This window comes from Chelonia mydas, chromosome 22, assembly GCF_015237465.2.
Source record: "Chelonia mydas isolate rCheMyd1 chromosome 22, rCheMyd1.pri.v2, whole genome shotgun sequence".
Lineage (NCBI taxonomy): Eukaryota > Metazoa > Chordata > Testudines > Cheloniidae > Chelonia > Chelonia mydas.
Window position 1 is genome coordinate 13,877,150 of NC_051262.2, and position 21,452 is coordinate 13,898,601.

General features: G+C 43.6%; 2 protein-coding genes across 12 annotated transcripts in view; one reads left to right on the forward strand and one right to left on the reverse strand.

The window, feature by feature from the left end:
- SIK2 (salt inducible kinase 2) overlaps positions 1-12,629 on the forward strand; it is a 113,065-nt gene extending 100,436 nt beyond the window's left edge. For 6 of the 7 annotated variants that reach the window (XM_037882116.2, XM_043534064.1, XM_037882118.1 and 3 more), the window contains 6 exons: positions 2,023-2,251; positions 3,348-3,632; positions 3,787-3,950; positions 5,155-5,268; positions 6,247-6,338; positions 8,677-12,629. In XM_037882116.2, the coding sequence (XP_037738044.1) occupies positions 2,023-2,251; positions 3,348-3,632; positions 3,787-3,950; positions 5,155-5,268; positions 6,247-6,338; positions 8,677-9,259 (1,467 nt within the window). In that variant the 3' untranslated portion in view covers positions 9,260-12,629. The remainder of the gene's footprint in view (positions 1-2,022; positions 2,252-3,347; positions 3,633-3,786; positions 3,951-5,154; positions 5,269-6,246; positions 6,339-8,676) is intronic. The other variant, XM_037882117.2, reaches the window with a different exon arrangement.
- ALG9 (ALG9 alpha-1,2-mannosyltransferase) overlaps positions 1-21,452 on the reverse strand; it is a 122,799-nt gene that overhangs the window by 6,813 nt on the left and 94,534 nt on the right. For 2 of the 5 annotated variants that reach the window (XM_043534062.1, XM_043534058.1), the window contains exons 15-16: positions 14,574-14,616; positions 10,426-12,569 (exon numbers count right to left, since the gene is read on the reverse strand). In XM_043534062.1, the coding sequence (XP_043389997.1) occupies positions 12,477-12,569; positions 14,574-14,616 (136 nt within the window). In that variant the 3' untranslated portion in view covers positions 10,426-12,476. Of the gene's footprint in view, positions 1-10,425; positions 13,297-14,573; positions 14,617-21,452 lie in introns of those variants that run through there. The other 3 variants (XR_006287021.1, XM_043534059.1, XM_043534060.1) reach the window with 2 other exon arrangements.

A 21,452-nucleotide genomic window follows, 5' to 3' on the forward strand; every position in this document is an offset into this window, starting at 1 on the left:
ACCCTGACAGTTGGGACGTTTTTCCTAATGTCCAACCCAAACTTCCCTTGCTGCAATTTAAGCCCATTGCTTCTTGTCCTATCCTCGGAGGTTAAGAAGAACAATTTTTCTCCCTCCTTCTTGTAACAATCTTTTATGTATTTGAAAACTTATGTTCCCCCTCAGTCTTCTCTTCTTCCAGACTAAACAAACCCTATTTTTTCAGGCTTTCCTCATAGCTCATGTTTTCTAGACCTTTAATAATTTTTGTTGCTCTCCTCTGAGCTTTCTCCAGTTTGTCCACATCTTTCCTGAAATGTGGTGCCCAGAACTGGACACAGTACTCCAGTCGAGGCCTTATTAGCACAGAGTAGAGCGGAAGAGTTACTTCTTGTGTCTTACTCACAACATTCCTGCTGATGCATCCCAGAATGATGATTGCTTTTTCTGCAGGTGTTACATTGTTGAGTCTTGTTTAGCTTGTGATCCATTATAACCCCCATATCCCTTTCCACAGTTGTTCCTTCGTAGGCAGTCACTTCCCATTTTGTATGTGTGCAATTAATTGTTCTTTCTGAAAATGATTTAAATCATTGATTGTAATCATTTTAAATCAGCAAACAGAAAAATTTGATTTAAATCAATTTTTATCTTTAATTGCATCTGTAGTTTAGTTATTTTCCTGAAAAAGGGCAATTTCTCTTTAGTTAGTAACCATGAAAACGTCGGTTTACAACTACGTATAACCTTTATACTAAATTTGGTACTTTTTTGCTAACCAGGAAGATATACTGTATTTATAAATATTTAAGCAGTTATAAAGTTACAAATATAAAAATCTGAAAGTAAGTTAATTCTACTTTATTATTTTAAATGCACAAAAAAGCAGTTTAGAATCATTATTAGTTAAAAATATTACATGTCCTGGATACATAAAAAATAAGTATCAAAATTGCATTTAAAACTTGCTGATTTGTTAAAGGAAGTGTCCGTAGTTAATGAATTGAACTAAATGTTTCAGGTCACCGTGTCCATCAAGATTTTAGTTCTAATAGATCTCATCCTCACGCTCCATTTTTATTCGTAGATTGGGAGAGAACACACTTTCTTGCTTTTTCAACTCTCATTCAGTTTCTCAATTTTGAACGAGCTAGTAATTGAACTTTGAACAAGTTGAATAAACAAATGAAAAATATGGTTATCCACCCTGATGTTTCCAGAAGAAAAAAGTAGGAGCCCAGGCCAGCCTTGCAAAAGGAAGCTGCTTATAGCTTCTAGGGTACTTTATGCAGTCTTAAAAAATAGTTTGGTCTCTAAAGTACCAGCCATCGTGTGGTATGAACACAGGTGCCATCTTTTTCCTATTCACTATTAAGGAATCAAAATGTAAAATTATCTGAACAAACTGATGTTGTTCATTTTCCCTTGCAAGTCCCAGACACCACCACATCAGCTGGACTGAGCAGACACAAGATAAGAGGAATGGACCTTTAATGCAAATGACCAGTTCTAAGCATGAACCAAGGAAGGGCATGTTTGCTGATCCTTTGTGAAATACGCTAAGATAACTTACTGTTTTGCAGTTTTAGAGAGACAGTGCAATTAAATAGGGCAAACTTGGTCTTACGAATGCTTGTTTGCCAAACTCCAAATTAAACAATGGACAGAGGACAAAGGAGAACAAAAATCACGTTTCATAAATTTAAATATTTTGTGGCTAAGCCTGAAGCAGATTTTATGAGACACTCCTGACAAGAATAAGTATTAGGGAAACTAACAGACTAAATTTGAGAGATTCCAACAATAACTTAAAAATAAGGTGACCAGTGATTCCACTCTTCTGGAACCTCGCTTTGGAACTCTGAACTGGTCTCTGATTGAAATCAGAGGAGTTTGCAGATGACACTGAATATCCAGGCTGTTTTGAGTCCGTTTCAGTCTGTGTCTCTGCATCTCACAATATAGGGCAGAGATTTGACTCTTCAGGGAGCCTCTATGCTAATAATTGAATGCTGTCTTTCTTCCTCTGCCTGTGGCATTTAGGTAAATGGCTGCTTGCTGGATCCCTTGCCCCCTATGGTGATTAGGAAAGGATGCCAGTCACTGCCTACTAGCATGATGGAAACCTCTATTGATGAGGGAATAGAGACAGAAGGTGAATCAGAAGATGATCCTGCACAGGCATTTGCAGCCCTCCAAGCAACCCGCTGTGGGAAAAGACGTCACACTCTGGCAGAAGTGACCAACCAGCTTGTCATGATGCCAGGCACAGGTACATATATTGTAGAGGTCTCTGCAGAAGTTTAATTAAGGATCTAAGAGCCCAGCTTATTACATGTTGGATGAAAAACACTAGCTTGGTTTGTGTCTTAAATTAATAACTATCAAGAAAAGCAGCTTTATTTATTATTTGTTACTGAACAGAGGCAGATATAAAGTCAAGGGAGCAAACTCACAGCTGGCCTATGCAAGCACAAACCTATCCAATCTAATGGCAATGTAGAAAGGGTAGAGGGTGGCAGGCAAATTAAATGAGTTACATTTTTGGCATAATTAACCATCCCAACATATTTAATTCCCAGGTGATATATATGCCTAGAAAGGAACACTAGTTTCTCTGGCAGCTCAATGCCAATGCGGGGATGCAGCAATGCCAAGTTGAGCTATGATCTTGTCAGCTCTCCCAAGTTAAACAGAATCTAGACAGTACTTGAATGGGAAATTCCTCAAGAAAAAGAGTGTGGTGAAGAAAACAAGATTGGTGACTTAATGGCATTCTACCAGAGTCCGTACTGAACTGAGGTCTTAGTGCAAGGCTAAAGCCCTCAGCTGTTGTCTTTTAGCGATTATAGAGCCAAGTTCATAACCACATCTAACCATTCAGGATTCCACTGCACTTCTTCAGGTGTTGGCTCCCACTAACCTGGCTAGGTTCCAGTGTGGATAATTCCATTCTGCCTCCCTAAATTCCCACTGCAGTTTCATTTGGATGTGGAATGCACATCTTCATGTCCCCAATAGTTGTGTAATGTACCTGTCCACTGTAAATGGCTTCTGTGTTTCACCCCAGTGGTGAATGAAGTGATTGTTTGAAAAGCGCTTTGGGGGATTTCTACACGAAGGGCACAGTATCCTTGTTAGCAAGCCATTTAACTTATTTTATCCTTAAACTTAGTATTAAAACCAGGTGTGTGACCCCATTCTAGTGCTGAAAGTATTAGTGTGTTTATAAAGCTTGCATTTTTCTTATACTTCCTCCATGCCAGTCACTGGAGACCATGCTGGCAAAAATGGCTCAAACCGGTGGTGCTTTGCTTTGCTAAATTACTGCACTTTCTGTTTAATCTGGCTTTTGTTATTTCTCACAGGGAAAGTCTACTCCTTGGATGAGAATCCATCTTTGGGCAGCATTGACTCAGAATATGATATGGGATCTTTTCAGAGGGATCTTAACTTCCTTGAGGACACTCCTACCCTGAAGGAAATGGTGCTGGCCAACCAGCCAGCACCCAGAATAACATCCCCTTTCATAGGCCTGAGACCTGCCAATCCAGCCATGCAGGCACTGACGTCCCAAAAACGAGAGGCCCACAACCGTTCCCCCGTCAGTTTCCGAGAGGGGCGCAGGGCATCTGACACATCCCTCACACAAGGTAACTGTTTCACTGTTGTCATGAGAAGTTATGCACAAACATAGTACCATGTGTGCGTTAACCCCAGCTTTAGTGGCAAAATATGGCTCAGCTGGGCTGTGCTGACTGAATAGCAATAGCTTTGCTGATATTGTTCTGTTTGACTTTTGTCCAGGAATTGTAGCATTTCGACAGCACCTTCAGAATCTGGCACGAACCAAAGGAATCCTGGAGCTGAATAAAGTCCAGCTGCTATATGAACAGATGGGATCAGAAGAAGAGCCCAACCTAACATCAACCGCTCCCCACTTGCAGAATCTTGTAAACAGTCCCCCTCAGGTGTGTGTTAAGCACAGATAATGTGTTTGGTGCTGTACAAGCCACAAGCAGAAACAAGCCCTTCCTCAACGAGACAGATAAAGAGGAGAGGAGATGCACTGGGAGACCTAGAAGAGACATTAATTTAGAGCTTAAATTTGCTCCTCTCCCCCTCACTTGTATAATGGAGGGTAGAGCAGGTATTGAGCTCCTATGGGTTAGTGTTTGCCAGCCTTGTGGAACCAGTGAGATGGTATTCTGGGCTTTTCAGATCCAACAGATTGTTAGTTTCAGCCTAAGGATGTGTTTTAGAGGCATATAGAGCTACATTTTGTTCTGCCACAGTGGAGTTACTGTGCTGTAACAGAACTGAACCTCCACCCGTCATTTTAAATGTGGTTGGTGGTACATCACTTGCCCAGCTTTGGCCTTATTTTGTCAGACAGAATCCAACTAGTTGCTTCCACTTTCCTTTATTTGCCTGTTTGTAATAAAACAAGAGGCAGCACTGTAAATAATAAGCACTTTCTATCTTTTCTTGTTGGGCCCACCTGCTCAAGGGAATAATCAGCATGGATGGTCAACAGAACCTATGGTACTCCTTGCAAAATGCTCTAGAGAGCAACTTTGAAGCACTGATAATCCCAGTGCTTTCTCACAATTCGCTATGAGATTTCAGTGCCACTCCTCACTCTCTGAAACCACAAAGTCACAATCCATTCGGAAGAATGGGTCATTAAGTGTGACATGTCAGAGCTCAGTTGTGGTGCCAACCAGTGAACCATTCTCTCCAGCCACATCAGCAGCTATCCTGCCTGTTGGAGACACTCACTGTGTGTAGAGCTCTTTTTAAAATTTGTATCAAAAGCCTTTTGTCTTTGGTTTTAAAACTCTGAAAAGAGGCAGACATATTCACAGGGTCAGGATTACTTTGTCCTGGTGCCACTGGGATCTGAGCGCAGATGAGTCAGGAAATACCTTGTGTTTCTCCAGGTTAGTCAGTTGTGTGCCTTTTCTATTATGTGGCGTAGAGGAGACTTCTAAACAATCCTGTCTAAATTCTAAACAACCCTAAATGAGCCATGAGCCCTGCAGATCAGGTGGCACTACAGCCCCAATCACTGCAACTATGGAGATCTGTGTAAGCAGCTCCCTAAAGGGTTTAAGCAGAAAATGTAGCTTCTGTCTGGAGGAATCAAACTGTGCTCTTGCCTTCTCTTCCCAGGAGGAAGCTTCTCAGCAGCAGGAGACTGTATCTGCCTTCCCTAATGGCGTGCATCCCCAGTTATTATCCAGACGGCAGAGCTTAGAAACACAGTACTTGCAACACAGACTGCAGGTATGGTGCCTTCCTCCACAGTGTCAAGCCAGCCATTGATAGTACATACCAATCTAGCCACTGAGTTATTTTCAATGGGAAAAATGGTGGATAACTAGTAAAGCAACAAAAATTAAAGTTACACCTTGTATACTAGGGGTTCCTTTGGCTGCTGCAGCTCCTGCTTCTGGTTTTCCACTTCCTTAGCCAGTTACTTTTTAATTAGAGGCAACTATGAGTAACAGGAGTTCAATGGCAGTTCTTGGTAGCTCCTCTTCGTTGCATTCCTTTAAAGGAAACATCACAAGATCTGGTTTGGGAAGTGATCTGAGGAACCTCTGTCCTTTTTCATCTGAGTAACATTTCTCTTTTTATTTTTACTGGTTTCCTTTTAAGAACACAAATTCTGCAAATTCTTCCAGCTTGTATAATAAAAATTCCCAGAGAAGTCCAACCTCCGAGAATGTTTGAAATCAATTACAGCTACCAGTTAGTACCTAATCATATCTATAATGTAGAAATAATATTTTCAAGTGTGCTTGAGTTCTGAGTGGTTCAGATTATTTTGGATATCCAACATGAGTGACACTGGGCTTGGTTTTTCAGAGTGCAGAGTACCTCCGAGTACCACTAGCTTCAGTTATAGTGGAGGGTGATTACTTAGACTGAAAGGTGCTTGGGGCAAATCCTATCTTCTAGTTACATGTGCCTAGCACAATAGGATCCTGATCCCTGATTGGGGCCTCTAGGCACTACCAGTAACTGGTGGTGCTGCAAAACCAGGTGCTAAATAGGAAGTTAGACATCCAAAACTTACACATCCACTCTCGAAAATGGTGCCCCCAATCTCTTAAAAACCCTCACATTGTGATAGGATAAACAAGTACTTCCCCAGCTGAGACTTTATGGGACAGTTCAGTCTCTCCTGGACTCTCATGCATTTAAAACAGTGCGTTTCATTTCACATTTTAAATCCATCATCTTTTGGTATTGTTGCAGAAACCCAGCCTGCTGTCAAAAGCCCAGAATACCTGCCAGCTGTACTGCAAAGAACTGCCCCGAAGCCTGGAACAGCAGTTACAAGAACACAGGTGAGAAGCACCTGGCATTGGCCACTGTTGGAAGACAGGATACTGGGCTAGATGGACCTTTGGTCTGACCCAGTATGGCTGTTCCTATGGTTCACAATCTGGGTAGCTGAGTGATTTGCATGTAACTTCCTCCCAGGAGTAATAGAATAGAGACTTTCTTGGGACAGCCAAACTCACTCTCATCTAAAATCTCTACGAACACAGTACTAAGGCCCTTCATTATCAGTTTTTACCAATTTTTGCTGAAAAATTACTAGATTTTATTCAGGTTTTGTCAATTTCACCAAAATTTTGGCTTTTTGGGATCTGTGAATTTTTTGCTTATGGAGCCAAGCTGATGGGCTGGCAGGGTCAGCTGGGGCTCTGTCCAGGGAGGAGCAGAGGGGGGTGATACTCACAGGGTACAGCCTTCTGCTTCCCTCCTGAGTTCAGCCCAACAGTGTAGCCCTGTTCACTTCCTCTGTGCAGTGGAGGGGAGAGAGACTGAAAGGGAGCTGGGTCCCAACAGCCACCACTGCCTGACTACTGCAGTGATAATAAAGGACCATAGAAGTTTGATTCAGCAAATTGTAGTATGTCCTTAGCTTTCTTTAGTGTGCAGAAGGTCTGTGAATTGGGGGCAGTGTGGCTATACTTCTGTACTCATGGTTTCCAGTGAAAGTGTTTGGACCATGTATTGCAGTATTTATGGTAACTCAGAACATGAATGATGTGGTGCCTCAGAATCCCTGCAGTCATTTGGGTATTTCCTGCCTTTTTTCCATGACCAGATAATTTTACCACAAAGAACATGAAGGAATTCCTGTAAGCCAGGCTCTTACAGACATCAGAAGGGAGAATCAATTTAAAAATGACACTTCTCTAAAAATATCTGGCTTGTTGTAATGTCTATGATTACTACAAGAGAGTTTAGATTGGAAGAGACTTTTTCATCCTCTACCCCACCTTCTTTTTGTAACCTGTTTCCTCTATGTATTTAAAGTGCTAGGCTCAACAGCAGTTAGAGAAAACTGATACAAAAGCAAAAAGAGTGAGCGTATAGAAAGGCCTGTATGTCAGCTAAAAACTGGCTCTGGTTTCTCTGTGAAAGAGCCACAGAGATGAAGGTCAGAAGGGGTCTGGCCCTACAGCCAGAATTAGACAAAAGTATTACAGCCCTCAAGAGACTCAATTGTTGAGTGCCAGACGCAGAGAACAGGAAGGACGAAGGTGCACCAATGTCCAAGGCCCCTGCAATGGCAGGGAATTGATGTAGTGAGACATATCCAGATAATCCATGTGTTTGTAATCCACAAACACTGTTAGAGGGACTGGACAGATGGAGGGCATGAAATCTTCACTTGCTTTCTTGTTGTTGTCCCTTTTATATCTGGAGTGAGCGTGAAGAGCGGCTGTAGAGTTGAGGGCTAAGGCTGACAACCATCCAGAGCATTATCTTGCTGACCAAAGCAACTTCATGTGCTTTTTCATGTCTCAAAAAAAGAAAAGAAGGTTGTGTGTAAGGAAACAAACTATCTAAACTAGGTGAGCTGGGAACAGTTTTGTACCTCCTTTCCTGAATCCTGTAGAGACTAGGCAGGAGAGGACTGCAAATTGGCTGGCTGGAGATCCCACTTTTGTGATATCCCTGGAATTTGCCAATGGAAACAAAAGTCCTCGTGTTAAGTTCTTCCTGTGTCAGATGTGAAGAGCATGGGTGTTTGATGATGATGGTCACAAAATAGGAATACAGTGGAACTTCACTAATTTGCACTGGTAACTGGAGAGACTCATTGTCAGTTGCTGAATTCTGAAATTTAGCAAGTAGCAAACAAAAAAGCAAATGTATCTACAATTTTTGGTTGAAGATGGGATGTTCGTTGTTAATGAGAATTTTTGTATGATCAAGCACCCTTAGCATTTTTGTGGGGGTGAAGTGTGGGCTTTTTCAATAAATTATTCCTATTGCATTGCATAGTGCATAAGGTCTATTTATTTGCCAAGCATAGTCTAGTTTTAATCGTTTAGGATAATACTTCATCGTGTACTAGAATATGCTCTGTAATGTTAGCCATGAGAGATCTTACTGCTTTGTCTCTGCTATTGCACCTTTGCTAAGAAGCAGGGAGAGAGAGAGAATGTTGAGTGTGCAGATTAGCAAAGTGACAATTAACAAGGTTCAATTGTAAATGAAACCCAACTGGCAGTTTAGGGATTGGCTCTCTCAAAGGTCATGGAACCCAATGTACTTTTCACCACTCTCCTCTGCTATTGCTGTTAGTGAGATCTGTCTGCTAATCACGCTAAGCATTAATATTTCAAAGACTGAAAATAATTCCTGTTGATGTCCTTGATTCAGGCTGCATCAGAAGAGACTCTTCCTCCAGAAGCAGTCCCAGCTGCAGGCTTATTTTAACCAGATGCAAATAGCCGAAAGCTCCTACCCAAGGTCAAGTCAACTGCCACTTCCAGGCCAGGAGGAGCAGCAGCAGCCACCACCACAGTTCAGCCTGGCACAGCCCTTGAGCCCTGTAATGGAGCCTTCCTCAGAACAAATGCAATATGACCCTTTCCTTAGCCAGTATCAGAAACTGCAGCTGGAGTCATTGCCGCCATCACAGATCCACAGCTCACCTCGGTTGCCATCACAGATTCATGTACAACAGCAGCCACCACCGCCGCCCTTGCAATATTCCTATCAGACTTGTGAATTGCCAGTCGCCACCTCTTCTGAGCCAGACTACCCAAACCAGTGCCAGTATTCCATGAACCCAGCCCAGCAAAGCAATGTAGCATCACCAGACAACCAGAGGAGCTCAGCATCTCATGAGTCTCAGTCCAACTATGAGGCGTTAACCCTTTCAGAGTTGCCAGGACTTTTTGATTGCGAAATGATGGAGACTGTTGACCCCCAACATAGTGGCTATGTCTTGGTGAATTAGCCACCCTGCAGTGTTAACTTAAGAACGGAAGACAGGTGAAGTGAAGGAAAAGCATGTGAATTTTCATTTTTGTTCCAACCCTAAAATTCATGGCTTATTTTCCGACCCTTGACCTACTGGGGGATGTAAAAGTCACCTGACTGGTATTAGCAGGGGATGGCTAAAAGCTACATCACCATTGGTTCATCCTGTCAGTACTGTGCCACAAACCCAGTGGCAGGGGCTGGAGATGGATAGTGCAATTTGGTCAAACAAAGAACCAGTTTGCAGAGAAGGAGATTACAGATGTAGTTTTAAGAGGAAGAAAAGGGGCCCTTCCAAAAAGTGGATACTCTGCTAGCATCCATCCAGTACCAGATGAAACCTGTTAAAGATCTGCAAAAGAAAGGAGAATGAATGAATGAGTGACACATTGTACTTCTTGGCAATAAAAGCAATATATTTTTCATTGGAACTCAGACTTGGGTAACCTGAAGGCAAATCAAGGACTCTTGAAACTTTAGTGCATGGTGGATTTAAATGAAAGTTGCACTTTGGCATTGAAATGTTGGTTCTAAGCTACTGATGTTGAATTAGTCCACAGTAGGTCTCAGGGGACGCCAGGTGTTTCTCCAGCAGACTCCACGTCCTCCTGCTAGCAACAGCGTTTCCCCAAACTTGACAAAAAACTTCTAATTGCCCATCATGGGAAGTTTCTGGAACTTTGACAGAATGATACACTGACTTAGTCAAAAGATAGCTAAGTCTGACATCAGGCACTGCAGTGTTTTTAGAGGCCTCTGAATGGGGTAAAGGATCAGTTAATAGAGATGTGAAAGTACCAAGAGGAGGTCTACAACTGCAGCAAATGACATTGTCAAAAAGGTCAGCCAGGGTAGCATTAGAAATCAACCCTTTTTGCAGACAGCCTCTTGTGGAGGCCTCTGCTGTGGAGCAGCTCTGGTCATGGGAGAGGATACATCTGTCCTCGGTCGCTTTTTAAAAATAACTATTTTGAATTTACAGTATGCGTTGCTGGTGGTTTATTAAGCTTTTTGTATATTTGGACAATTTAGGTTATAGAACTTAAGGACAAAACAAAATGAGCTTAAAAACCCCCATGTGAAGTGATAGTGCTGTGCCTTTTTGGGTTCTTTATCAGATTATATGCTTTTTTTCCTGAAGAAAGTAGACAATACCCCATTTATATCCATGCTAAAGCCAAAGTCACTTCAGAGCATGTGTTCCACCATGTGGAATATAATGCAACTTCCTTGGTGTTTTGATTGCTCATGTATATGTGAAATGTTAAAAGTATTACAGCAATATTTAAAGTCAAGAACTGTTGCTATATTAACCGTTTCAACAGATACTCACTTTGAGCAAGCACGTGAGTCTCCAAACCCTTGCAGTTCACAAAATGCCAGACAGCAGCTGCGCTTTGGATCCATAGAAGGGACATGGGTAATCACTGTAATTTGGGTTGTCTCCAGTGTTTGAAATACTGTGAGACAATATTAAAGGAGAACCTAGTACCCCCCAGTTGGAGAGTTTAGCCCTTTGTGAGCAGATGAACACACTAAGCACAATGCAGGTTCTTTAAAGCACAAAGAACAGCAGAGAAGCAGGTACTGCTTATGAAAAACACCTTTTGTTGTCTGGAAGGTTTCCCTTTTCATTAAGTTCAAAGTGAGGAAAGAGGCTAAATATGCCAATAGCTGCATCACTACACAATCGCCAACCTTGCGCCTGAGACTTGGCTCTCAAACCAGTCTTGTTGCAAGTTCCCAAACCTACCAAATCTGATATGTCACTTTACACTGACCCACGGGCAAGTTCTCCAGTCACTGTATAAAGCACCAAAGCATTGAACTGAATTGGTGGTAGCAGAAGAGAATTCTTGATACGTTGAGAAAAGCTCAGTCAACTTATAATCGGATTTTCTGACCAACTAATTTCATGTCATAAACAGAGTTATCAAAGATCAGACTGCAGAACCATTTTTTCCCCTTCAGAGAATAAGCAGCCAGCACACAGAGCAATAATACAGTATTTACATGGCAAAGGTAAAAAAAAATCTAGTGACTGTTTATTAATCAGCTTTAAACAGGAAAAAGTTCAGCACTGCTGCCAGCAATTGCCTTATTTCCTAGTATGCTAAAATCTGACTGACCTGTGGTGTTTATACAGCACATTGTGTAATATTGGTCACTAATCCACTTGTAGTGCAGTCAGATGTGTTCAATAAAGGCTTGGTATTGACTACATAGTGATTCCAAAGCCATTGCTGGTGGGCAATTTGAAATCCCATGTAAGCTAAAGAAGGGGTAAACAGCGATACAAACTTTATTAAAAATCTTCAAAGAACAGCCCCTAGGTCTTAAGTGACCTGTAGAGAACAAGCAACTGGCAACGACACTGCAGGGGAACAAAGGGCCAGCCCAGTGGAGTCTAAGCATCTCACCAGAGCAGGTGACCACATGCCCCCTAAAATATTAAGCAAACATTTGTGGAAACACGAGGCCAAGCTGAATACCCAGAGAGCAGCGTGAGGTAGAAGATAACTATGGATATGGAAATGTCTCCATAGTATGAACAACAAATTCAGAGGCCCAGTTCTGCACAGGGAGTTGGGTTACAAAAGATGGCCTGCCCCTTTTCTTAACTATTTCCACAACAAACCCTACAACCCCATACATAGTAGGACGACATGGATCAGGATTCAGGGGCACAAGAGATCAAACCACAACAATAATTCCGCACGCGCGCGCTCTCTCTCTCTCTCAACTCATTTTAGTAATTTCTTTACCAGAGGGTCCCAACTAGTTTAAACTGCCGAGTTTTGGAATGCAGGTATTTAGGGAGCTACAGAGTTTTGAATGTTATGAACATGAAGTAACTTAGATGATCTCCCTCAACTAACAGCCTGTTTAACATTTCATGTCATTTTCTTCAGAATAAAAAATTGCTAATGCCACACTAGACTATTTCCCTGGGCACCACTCGTCGTATTCATGCTACTTTGAAGTGGTTGCTTTTGTTCAAGTCTGTTGTGTCTAACATTAGAGGATTGTGTATACTACTGTATAGTTAAGTATTACCTTTAGTATCTTGTATTACAGGCTCCTCTGAAGAGACTTTGGTGAGATGTATATGGGGTAAAAATTTCATATGGAGAAAAGTGCAATATGTGTGTGTGGTACGTTCTTTAATGTATTTTTTTAAAGAGTTAGAGGGTTTAGTCTTTGCTTTGGGATAAATGCACTAGTTTTGTGAGCTCCAGTTGGGCAAGTTCATCTGTAATAATTACATGCAACTGGTATACTGGACTCTGTAAAGCAATTACAGTGTATTAATACAAAATAAAGAGTATGTACATTTCATTTTTAAATCTTTAGTGAACTAAAATGGAATTGAAAATTGTTCTACACCGTAAGCTTAGCAAGCTCCATGGTAGCATTACCTTTAAGTTATTCTAATGGCAGGCCGCAGCTGAGACACCAAGACACAAATAATGAAAAATAAGCATGTTCCTATTACCAGTGTTGGGTTCTCTGGACTGTCTTTTTCAAGGTGGTACAAAACAACTGTTTCTTTCGTATAATTGATCTCAGAAGACAAATGTGAAGGAAGAAAATGTATTAACAGCCTCACACCATAGCTCCATTTCTCTATTACATGCAACCCATTTAGCACAGCCCCGCTCTCGATATTCACAGCAGAGGCAATGTTTGCGTAATGCCTCTAGATCACCAACCGACTACACAGATAACTGTGAATAATGAAAGTGATTCTTCAAAACCAGTTTCTTATAAAAGCATAGGTAAGTCCTAAGCTATTCAGGGAACACTGACCAACAAATCCAAATGACTTGAAAGCAGCAGTTTAGTATAGGTTACATAATGCTAGTTCTTATACTTCCCTGCTTAAAAAAACCTCTTCTTTCTTACACAGTGTTGAGCACAAGAAGAGATTGGGTGTGGCCGTAGATGTTTGCTATTAACATTGATAGAATCCAACTGTCTCAGGTCACCTGCTGAACCATTCCCCTCTCACACCTATTGTAAAAGAGGAGTCATTTGGTTTTGATCAGGAAAAGGATTCAACGTTAAAGCGGCTTGAGAAGGAAAAACAATTTCACACCAAAATAATAAATTATTTCTGTGTTGCAGAACCATAGAACAATACTTGTTTTGCAAAATCATGAACTTTTCAGAATTTCATACTTTTTTCCCCCCCCTTTTTCCACTGAACACAATTAAATGCGTAGTGTCCAGGGGCATATTTTCATTTCTTCACTCTTTAAAATCTCAACTTTAGAAAAATCTACAGATTGGAAGTGGCAAAAGGAAAAATGAAACCCTTTAGCTTTGCCAATCTTCCAAAGTTGAGAACATTTAGAAAAGTCAAAGCAGAGGGGGAAATAAACCATTCAATTCCATTCATTCTTTTGCATTTGGTCACAAGAGGAGGGGAGAGTGGAAGAACTAAAGCTCCAAAGTTATAACAACTTTAATTGCAAAAAATTAATCAAATGACTTTTTCCTGTGGAAAAACTTAAACTCCTCTCTTCCTCCCACCCCCACTTTTTTTACAGGAAAGCTTTCTGGTTGGAAATTCTGCCTAGCTCTACTCAACATTTATTATAGGTAGTGTTTAGGGTGATTAAGAATGGGCTCTGGGAGGCTGTACCTACTACCTATATAGATTTAGAAACATAGTTAAATCCATGCATTCTTCTCGCAAGGATGAGATTAAATTGATATAAAAGATGGTTATACAGCTATGGAAATGAGCTGCATTTTAGGAGTAAATTATACAAATAACACCCTTATCAGGATAACAGAGGCTGCAGATTTAACTGTTCTAAACAAATATAGTTAAATCAGTACAAAAGCATGCATAGACTTGTCAAATCCAGACTAGCACAGTTGTAACCCACAGTTGCTAGCAGTTATTTGGGGAATTACAGTGAGTCTGCATTTCTCAATCCCATTTGGAAGAGTTAGGGTGCAAAGGACAATTCCCCCCCCCTTGTAGGAGGGAGTTTCAGGTGCCCTGACTGTACCTGTTCTGGGGGTTAAGTAGAGAACTGCACCCTGTAGGGGTATTCATCCCACACCTTTCATCAGCACCATAGTCACAGTCATTAAGAGGAAATACAACCAAAATCCACAAGTTAAGGGCTAATGGCAAAAGGAGCCAGTCAGATACAATGTCTGGGCTCTGTCTGCAGAACCAGAAGCAGCATCCAGCTGTTCCATCTAAAGCTGTGTATTAAATTTAAATCCATGCTCTCACTGTTCTTCCTTCTCACAAAATAAGTTTAATTTACCTGAAGTTGGAGACTGGGGCTGGGACAGCCATTCTTTTTCTTTCTAAAAGCAAAGGAAAGACACTGAGAAATAAATATGGAGTTTTGTTTGGATCCTCCCACGTACTTTCCCTGAACCTTTTGCTCTAATCTTGTGTGTGACAGGAGAACTATAACTTAGTATAATAAATCTAGGGAGTTTTTCTTAAAACCTGACCCTACCCTTGGGTTAACCTCAAGAGAAGCTTTTCCCCAGTGTGGCTAAAATCAACTCTTTAGGCCTGAGGGAGGTCATATGTTGCTGCTTTTATAGGATGCACCTGGCAGGCCCATGTGTCTGCCCTGATAGGGGCAGGGCCTATAAAAATGACTCATGGCAACCCACTTCCATTATAAGAGGAAATTTGGATACTCAAACAGGGAAAGCTCTACAGAAAGCAAAAGATTCAGAGGAATGGCTATACATAGAAAAAGAGTCTAAAGTAGGGAAAATATACAGACATCACAGGTTGCAGATATCTATGGACCATGTTTGCCAATCAGCTGTAGATACAAGTTTTGTACCTGTGCTGGGCTCTAACCATGGGTTCTCAACTAGGGAGCTGTGACTAACCTGCCTTCCTATAGTCCTAAATGGAACAAAAGTCTATCCTGGATTCCAGCTGGCTGGGAGGAGGGTCATAGCCGGGAAAAGGTTGAGACCTACTGGGCTAAGATATATTTTAACTGCCTCTAATTCTCCAACAACCACAGAGATTCTCTTACAAACCTTAGATACATTTATCATACTTTAATAGCCCCAACAGGGTTAAAAGAGGCTCTTACAAAGTCCTAGTTACATTGAGGAAGAACTACTAGGAGAGCACAAACTAAACTGGAAAAGCCGCTCCACCCTGCCACGCTCAGAACAGACTGCTCCTCTAAGGGCTGAATCATTGCACCTGTGTTGTGGCATTAGCTGCAATGGCTGGTGCACAGGTGTAACAGGGCCCTGGTTCTCTTGCTTGTGGTGTGATCACAAAGAACTGTGAGTTCCATGGCAAGTATGGGTGCACCCTGGAATGTGCAGTTAGCAGTTTGGGTTTATAATCACTATATCTAGCTGCCAGATAACCTTGTTGCATTCCTACTGATAGAAATTACAAGGCAGCGTTTAGAACAGTGACAGGAGGGATGCCTGGTTTTGGGTAAATATTTACCCCACACAATGTAGCCCTTGATACACTGGCAGTATAGACCTGACAGCTGCATCCCCAAAACCAGTTCTTGCTTCAGCGTCTTTCAAACCCAACACCTCACCCAATGTGAAAGCACCAAAATCTGGTTAAATGCAGGATGGGAGGTGCTGTTTGCTACTGTTGCCTGAGTGGAAGTGTTAGCCAAAGAGCTCAGAGCAAATCAGGCTACAGGAAAATGAACAGTTTTATGGACAGCCTAGTTCCCTCGACAAGACATACTTTACCACAGACATTCTCACATTTACTTTTCACAGTACCTAGTTTGTAAATATTCATCCTAAAAAAACGTGGGTGATGCTTTCACCACCTGGCTCACTGGTGTGTGGCGGGGGTGGCTACATTCTGAAGCCCCATTCCCCTGGCTCTCTTACATTCACAGCTATACACAATATGCCCTGCATGAGGTGGGGTATGAAGGCTTAATGGGGCTGGGATGAAGGCAGCAAGAGTGACTAAGTCATGTGAGACTACCTCAAAACCATCAAGACCTTTCTGCCACCCCAGGCCATCATGTGTGCCAATATACCATACAGGAAGAGCTCCTTTCTCCACCTCTAGAGCAGGTGCCTTAGTTATCATGATGCAAATCAGAGGCCCAAGTCACAACAACACTTCAACAAATAGTCTAATGTAGCTTTTCCAGACAACTTTTACATCAGTCTCAGAACCTTCCAGAGCTAGACGCAAGGGCTGTGAGCCCCATTAGATAGCAGGCCAAGCTCTCCCCTTTCAGTGGTATAAACTGCTGGCTTTAGGTCAGGGCGTAGACTTTAAACCTGTCACTGCTGTAGAGCAAAGTAGTTCCCATCCTGGGCCTCAGGCCTGTGGCACTTGCTTTTTCATTAAGCCCCTAGCCCGTGGCTAACTGAGCAGCATGCTGCTGGTGCAGGTGCACAAACCATGCAGTTTAACACATGACTATCACCACCCTGTGTGCACGGGCTGCAGAGGGGAGGGTGTCAGTTTTGCTGATTGGGTTTTTTTTTAATCTAGTTTGACCAACTAATTGGTCTCACTCTAAGTCAAACTGACTCTCAGCCTCCATTCAGTCCCTGCTCTTCACCTCCTCAAAACCACCAAGTGTCCCTGTGACTAGACAGTTCCCAAGGCATTTGAATCCTGAAGCTATTCAAGATAAGCTTGGAAAAACACTTCCCCCTAGAGCCTTTACCAGGAATACAGCGAAGTGGGGGGAGGGAAGGGAACAGACAGGTGGTCGTGGTTGGGGTGTGAGTAGAAAGGAAGTCATGGGGAAGACAGAACTGAATGACTCACCAGTGGGAAAGTCACAAGGCAAAGAGCCCTCAGGGACTAACTAGTGACTTCAACAGCCCCAAAGGGCAAACTCCTTGCATTTTTGCAAAGGGGGAAATAAAAACCCACTCAGTTACAGCTTTGCAAAAACTTTCTGGCAAAGCTTGTCCCTCTGTGCGCCCAGGGGAAGCCGAGTGCTTAGCAGATCAGAGTCACATGGCATAGCACAGGCTTGGGCTGCAGAGGAAAGCTAAAACTGTGATGCTCCAGCAGCTGCTATTCAATAGTAACTTCAGTCCTTGCTGAGCACGTTAGTCCAAACCGAGGCAGTGTGCCACCCTTCCATCATGTTTCAGTCAAAGAACACCAACACCTTCAAGCCAAAACCCCAAATGAACAAGGTGGCACAAGCGTGTTCCAAAAACTTTAATCCGTATCCTCTTTGCCCCTCAGCTGTTACAGTGGTGCTGCTGGATGAAATTAGAACTGCATGGTTCTGCGGAGTGCCTCCATGTACTTTATGTAGGGCCATTTGTAAAAGAGCAGACAAGCTGGTGAACCCCCAAATCTCAGGGCACAGGGAGAGGGGAAGACGGTTCACCTGTACCTGTTCTGGCTACAGTCAGGGCTCAAGCTGGTGGGGAGACAGAGTAGTGATACTTGCCCAAGCTCTGCTTTTAGAGATACCACTCAGTAGACTATGCAGATGGGCAGAATATGATCATGCATGCCCTGCCAGGCTCATCAGGCTTGGCTCCCACTCACAGGTGTTCAGATACGTCCTTGGGCAGGGCAGGATTAAGGCATAGGCTCGTACCCGGGGCTCCTCCCTGTCATGAAATGACAGAATCCAAACTCTCCTTAAATATACCTGTGTTTCTAGCCCTCATGATTGTGCAGAAAAACGTGAACCAAGTGTAACCAAAGCAGTGATGGTTGCAGGTGGCATCCAGCAAAGGGAGAAGTAGCAACAACTGGTGCCTGGCAGACAGCAGTTTTGCCACCCACCCCCAAGAGCAGGCTGCAGCTGGCTGAAGGGGGAGTGGAATGGAGGGGGGATGTCCATTGGACTCTGTGGGATTGGCTTTGCTCCTCCCCTCGGGCCTTCTGTTTCCAAAGGTCAGAGCGCGAAGAGAGAAACCTGGCCGTACTGCCTGTGCACCACACACTCACTGCACCAACACGAGGGGGCCACTCACAGGCCATTGTGCAGATCTGCACAATGTGGGCCTCGCTCTGCCGTGCTCCCAGGCTTTGGCAAGCAGCAAAAGTTGACAATGGCGACACCTTCAGCGTTAACGCTACCAAGATGAGCAGGGCAGCCCTCCCTCCTGAGAGCTATTGCTTCAGTCTGCCTGGAAACGCTCGGTTCACATCTTCAAAGGCTTTTTTCTAAGCAAAACAGCTACAGCTGGACACCCCCCTCCCTGCCCTCAAAGAACATGGCAGGCTGTCCAGCAGGCCCAACTGGAGCCTTGTCTGCAATTGCCTGATATAGGATACAGACAGTTTCCTTAGTTCTGGGAGGAGTTTGCTCTGTGGAAAACTATTCAGGAAAGCCAGCAATTCCTGTAGCAGATCTTATCTTTATTTTGAAATGTGGGTGTCTCCCAATTCTTGCGTTTTCTGTGCGTCTTGAGCAAGACGAGTCAATACACTACCCCTAACGTGAAGAATGTGTCTCCTGCATTGCTGTCACTCAGTGTTAGAAAGATATTTAAATATGGTGGTTAAATAAGAAATCTTTGTACCAAAACAATTTAATGGGGTAATTTTGTGTAAAGAAAGTGTCGTAATATGGTTTTATGTTAACAGTCCCTGTTGAATTGATTTAATGGCAAATAAAGATTACAGTGTTTTGATAAGAATCCATGTGGTGTTGGTTTGTGGAGAAGGAGCAAAATGAGGCACATTGTGAAAGACTAATGGGAGGTTTGTTCCCAGAATAATCAAAAATGGACATTTACTTCTCTGAGAATTATATGCTGAGCTCTGAAAAGGTTAGTCCCATTTAGGTAGCTAGTAAATGTTTCGCTGATGGTATCCTAGAGGCTGCCACGGAGAAGGAAAGCTAAGAATGGGCTACCATTGACGTCAATAGGGTAAATAATACCGTACATTAAAACCACCTGAGCCTGTATTACCCTTTCAACGGCGCCCAGCTGAACACATCTTGCAGCAATGACTTCTGGGAAGCCCAGGTGCCTGCTTATATGGAAAATATGCTTTGGAAATGGCAAAGCTCCAACAGAATGGTGCAGCTTTCTCTGCAACTGAGGCTGGGGAGAAGGGTGGCCTAGGGCAGCATGGGAAAAACAGCAGTCATATCCCAACCACCATGCACCCCAGGGTGCCGCTACCCATAGAGCAAAATGACTGAGCAGTATCCGAACCCTGCAGCAGAGAGAGATGATTCATCCTTGGCAGGGCTAATTGAGCAGCTGCTTTCTTGGTTCCAGGACAGCCTGTTCTTGTCCCAGTGACTGGCTGTATCTGCCTGACCAATCTTATTTTCCCACTGCTGTGTTAGGTGGAACGATGGGCTGTATGCCATGAAGTGGTGCTGAACAGACAGGGTTGTGAGGCTGGCACAGCACAAATCCTTTCCTGGATTCCTTAGGGCATGGTACTGATGGACCCAGTATTTGTCTGTAATAGGGATCCCAGGGGCTATAGGGTACTGTAGGGGTATGGTCCAAAGGATTGAGCAGGGGCCTAGGAGCCAGGCACTCTAGAACTCAAATCCCATTGCCCATAACAACTCTTACTGCAGCTATGGCCATGTCAGTTCAGTCCTCTAGAAAAGAGGCATGATAATGCCACCCTGTTGGCACTGGGGTGCTTGAATTAACCAGTTAAAGATCTATGCAGTGCTTAGAAGGAGTTCAGTGCTGCTTCGTGTGGCACTTTGTCCCCCCTTTAGTGGCACCTAGCCCAACTAGAGATGAAGGAGTCTGCCATGGCTTTCAGCTCATGCAGCAAGAAGCTCATAAACTAAGCTTCAGAGTCTCAGGTTCAATCCTGCCTACTGACAACCTGTTAGCATTACACTGGGTTATTAGGGACAGACGCACAATGCTAGTCAAATACAAGCAGGCACTTTCCTGCAAATAACTTTGTTCATGCATCCCACCAAAGCTTATGCTCCAATACGTCTGTCAGTCTATAAGGTGCCACAGGACTCTTTGCAACTTTGTTCTTGAAATAGCTAAGGTGGCAAAATTCTCCAGTTTAGAGTCTAGGGAGGAAACATGTCATGCATCCCTCTGCCAAGGCTCAGGGCTTATTAATACTGTATGTATTTCCTGGGAGACAGTCCCTGCCCTACAGATCTTCAAGTTTAGATAGACAAGACAGAGTGGGAGGGTAAACAGAGGCAGAGAGAGGGGACATGACTTGCTTAAGAGGTGGAAATAAAATTGAGGGGCTCCCAGTGCCCTATCCACTAGACCATGCTGCTGTTCAAGCCTACAGCTCCACTGTATTAGGGGAGGTCCTGGGGGCATGCAGGGACCAGCCCACTGACTCTTTGAGACTTTGGTCCAGGCAGTGAGGATGGATCTGCATGAATATTCCACCCTTATTCCTAACACCCACAGCATTTGGCTTCATGGTCATTGCACACTGATGTGATACATTAGTCCCTTTGGAGTGAAGAGAGCAAGGCCCTAGCTTAATGGCCAACCAGGGAATGTGACTTTAGCCCTGCTCCTTGGGAATATTTCCTTGAGGCAGGAACAGGACGACATTACTAATGCAGCAAATTAAGGCCCCGGCTCCATCTGCACCATGCACGTCACTGCAGCTGCGTTAGAGATCGTTAGAGAGATGTATGAATTATTCTCGCTAATCAAAGCCCTGCCCCAATGTGATCTAGGCTAGGGTACAGGGCAGCGGCAGCCTCTCTGCCTGCTCAAGGTGCCCTGTCATGATTGCACGGCAGCCTCTGGCTCCTGACTTGATGAGCGTTTCCCTGGAGCTGCCTGTTACCATGTCAACACATCTGGCTAAGCAGTCGCCACTTGCGGAAAGTTTAAGGTAATTTAGCACAGAAAGGAGGGAAGAACGTTAAGGTTTTAACCCTTTCCCCCTCCCCGAACAGCTTCCATCTGGAGGAGGAGACAGGAGCTGCCCCCCGGGCCAGGTGGGATAGCTGCTGGGGCTTCCCGAGGCTTGGGGCAGTCGTGCTAGGGCCCAGAGATCACTTCCATACACGAGAGGCTCAACAAGCAGCACAGCTGCCTGTCCCACCGACCCACCAGTGGGCATCCAGGACATGCGCCCCCAATCCCAGAGGCTGCAGAAGATGCCAAGCCAGAGAGCCATACAAACGACACTGCACGTTCCTGGCCCTCGGTAATGCTGAGAAGATTAGGGTGTCACTGGCCTTTAAGCATCAGAGGAAACA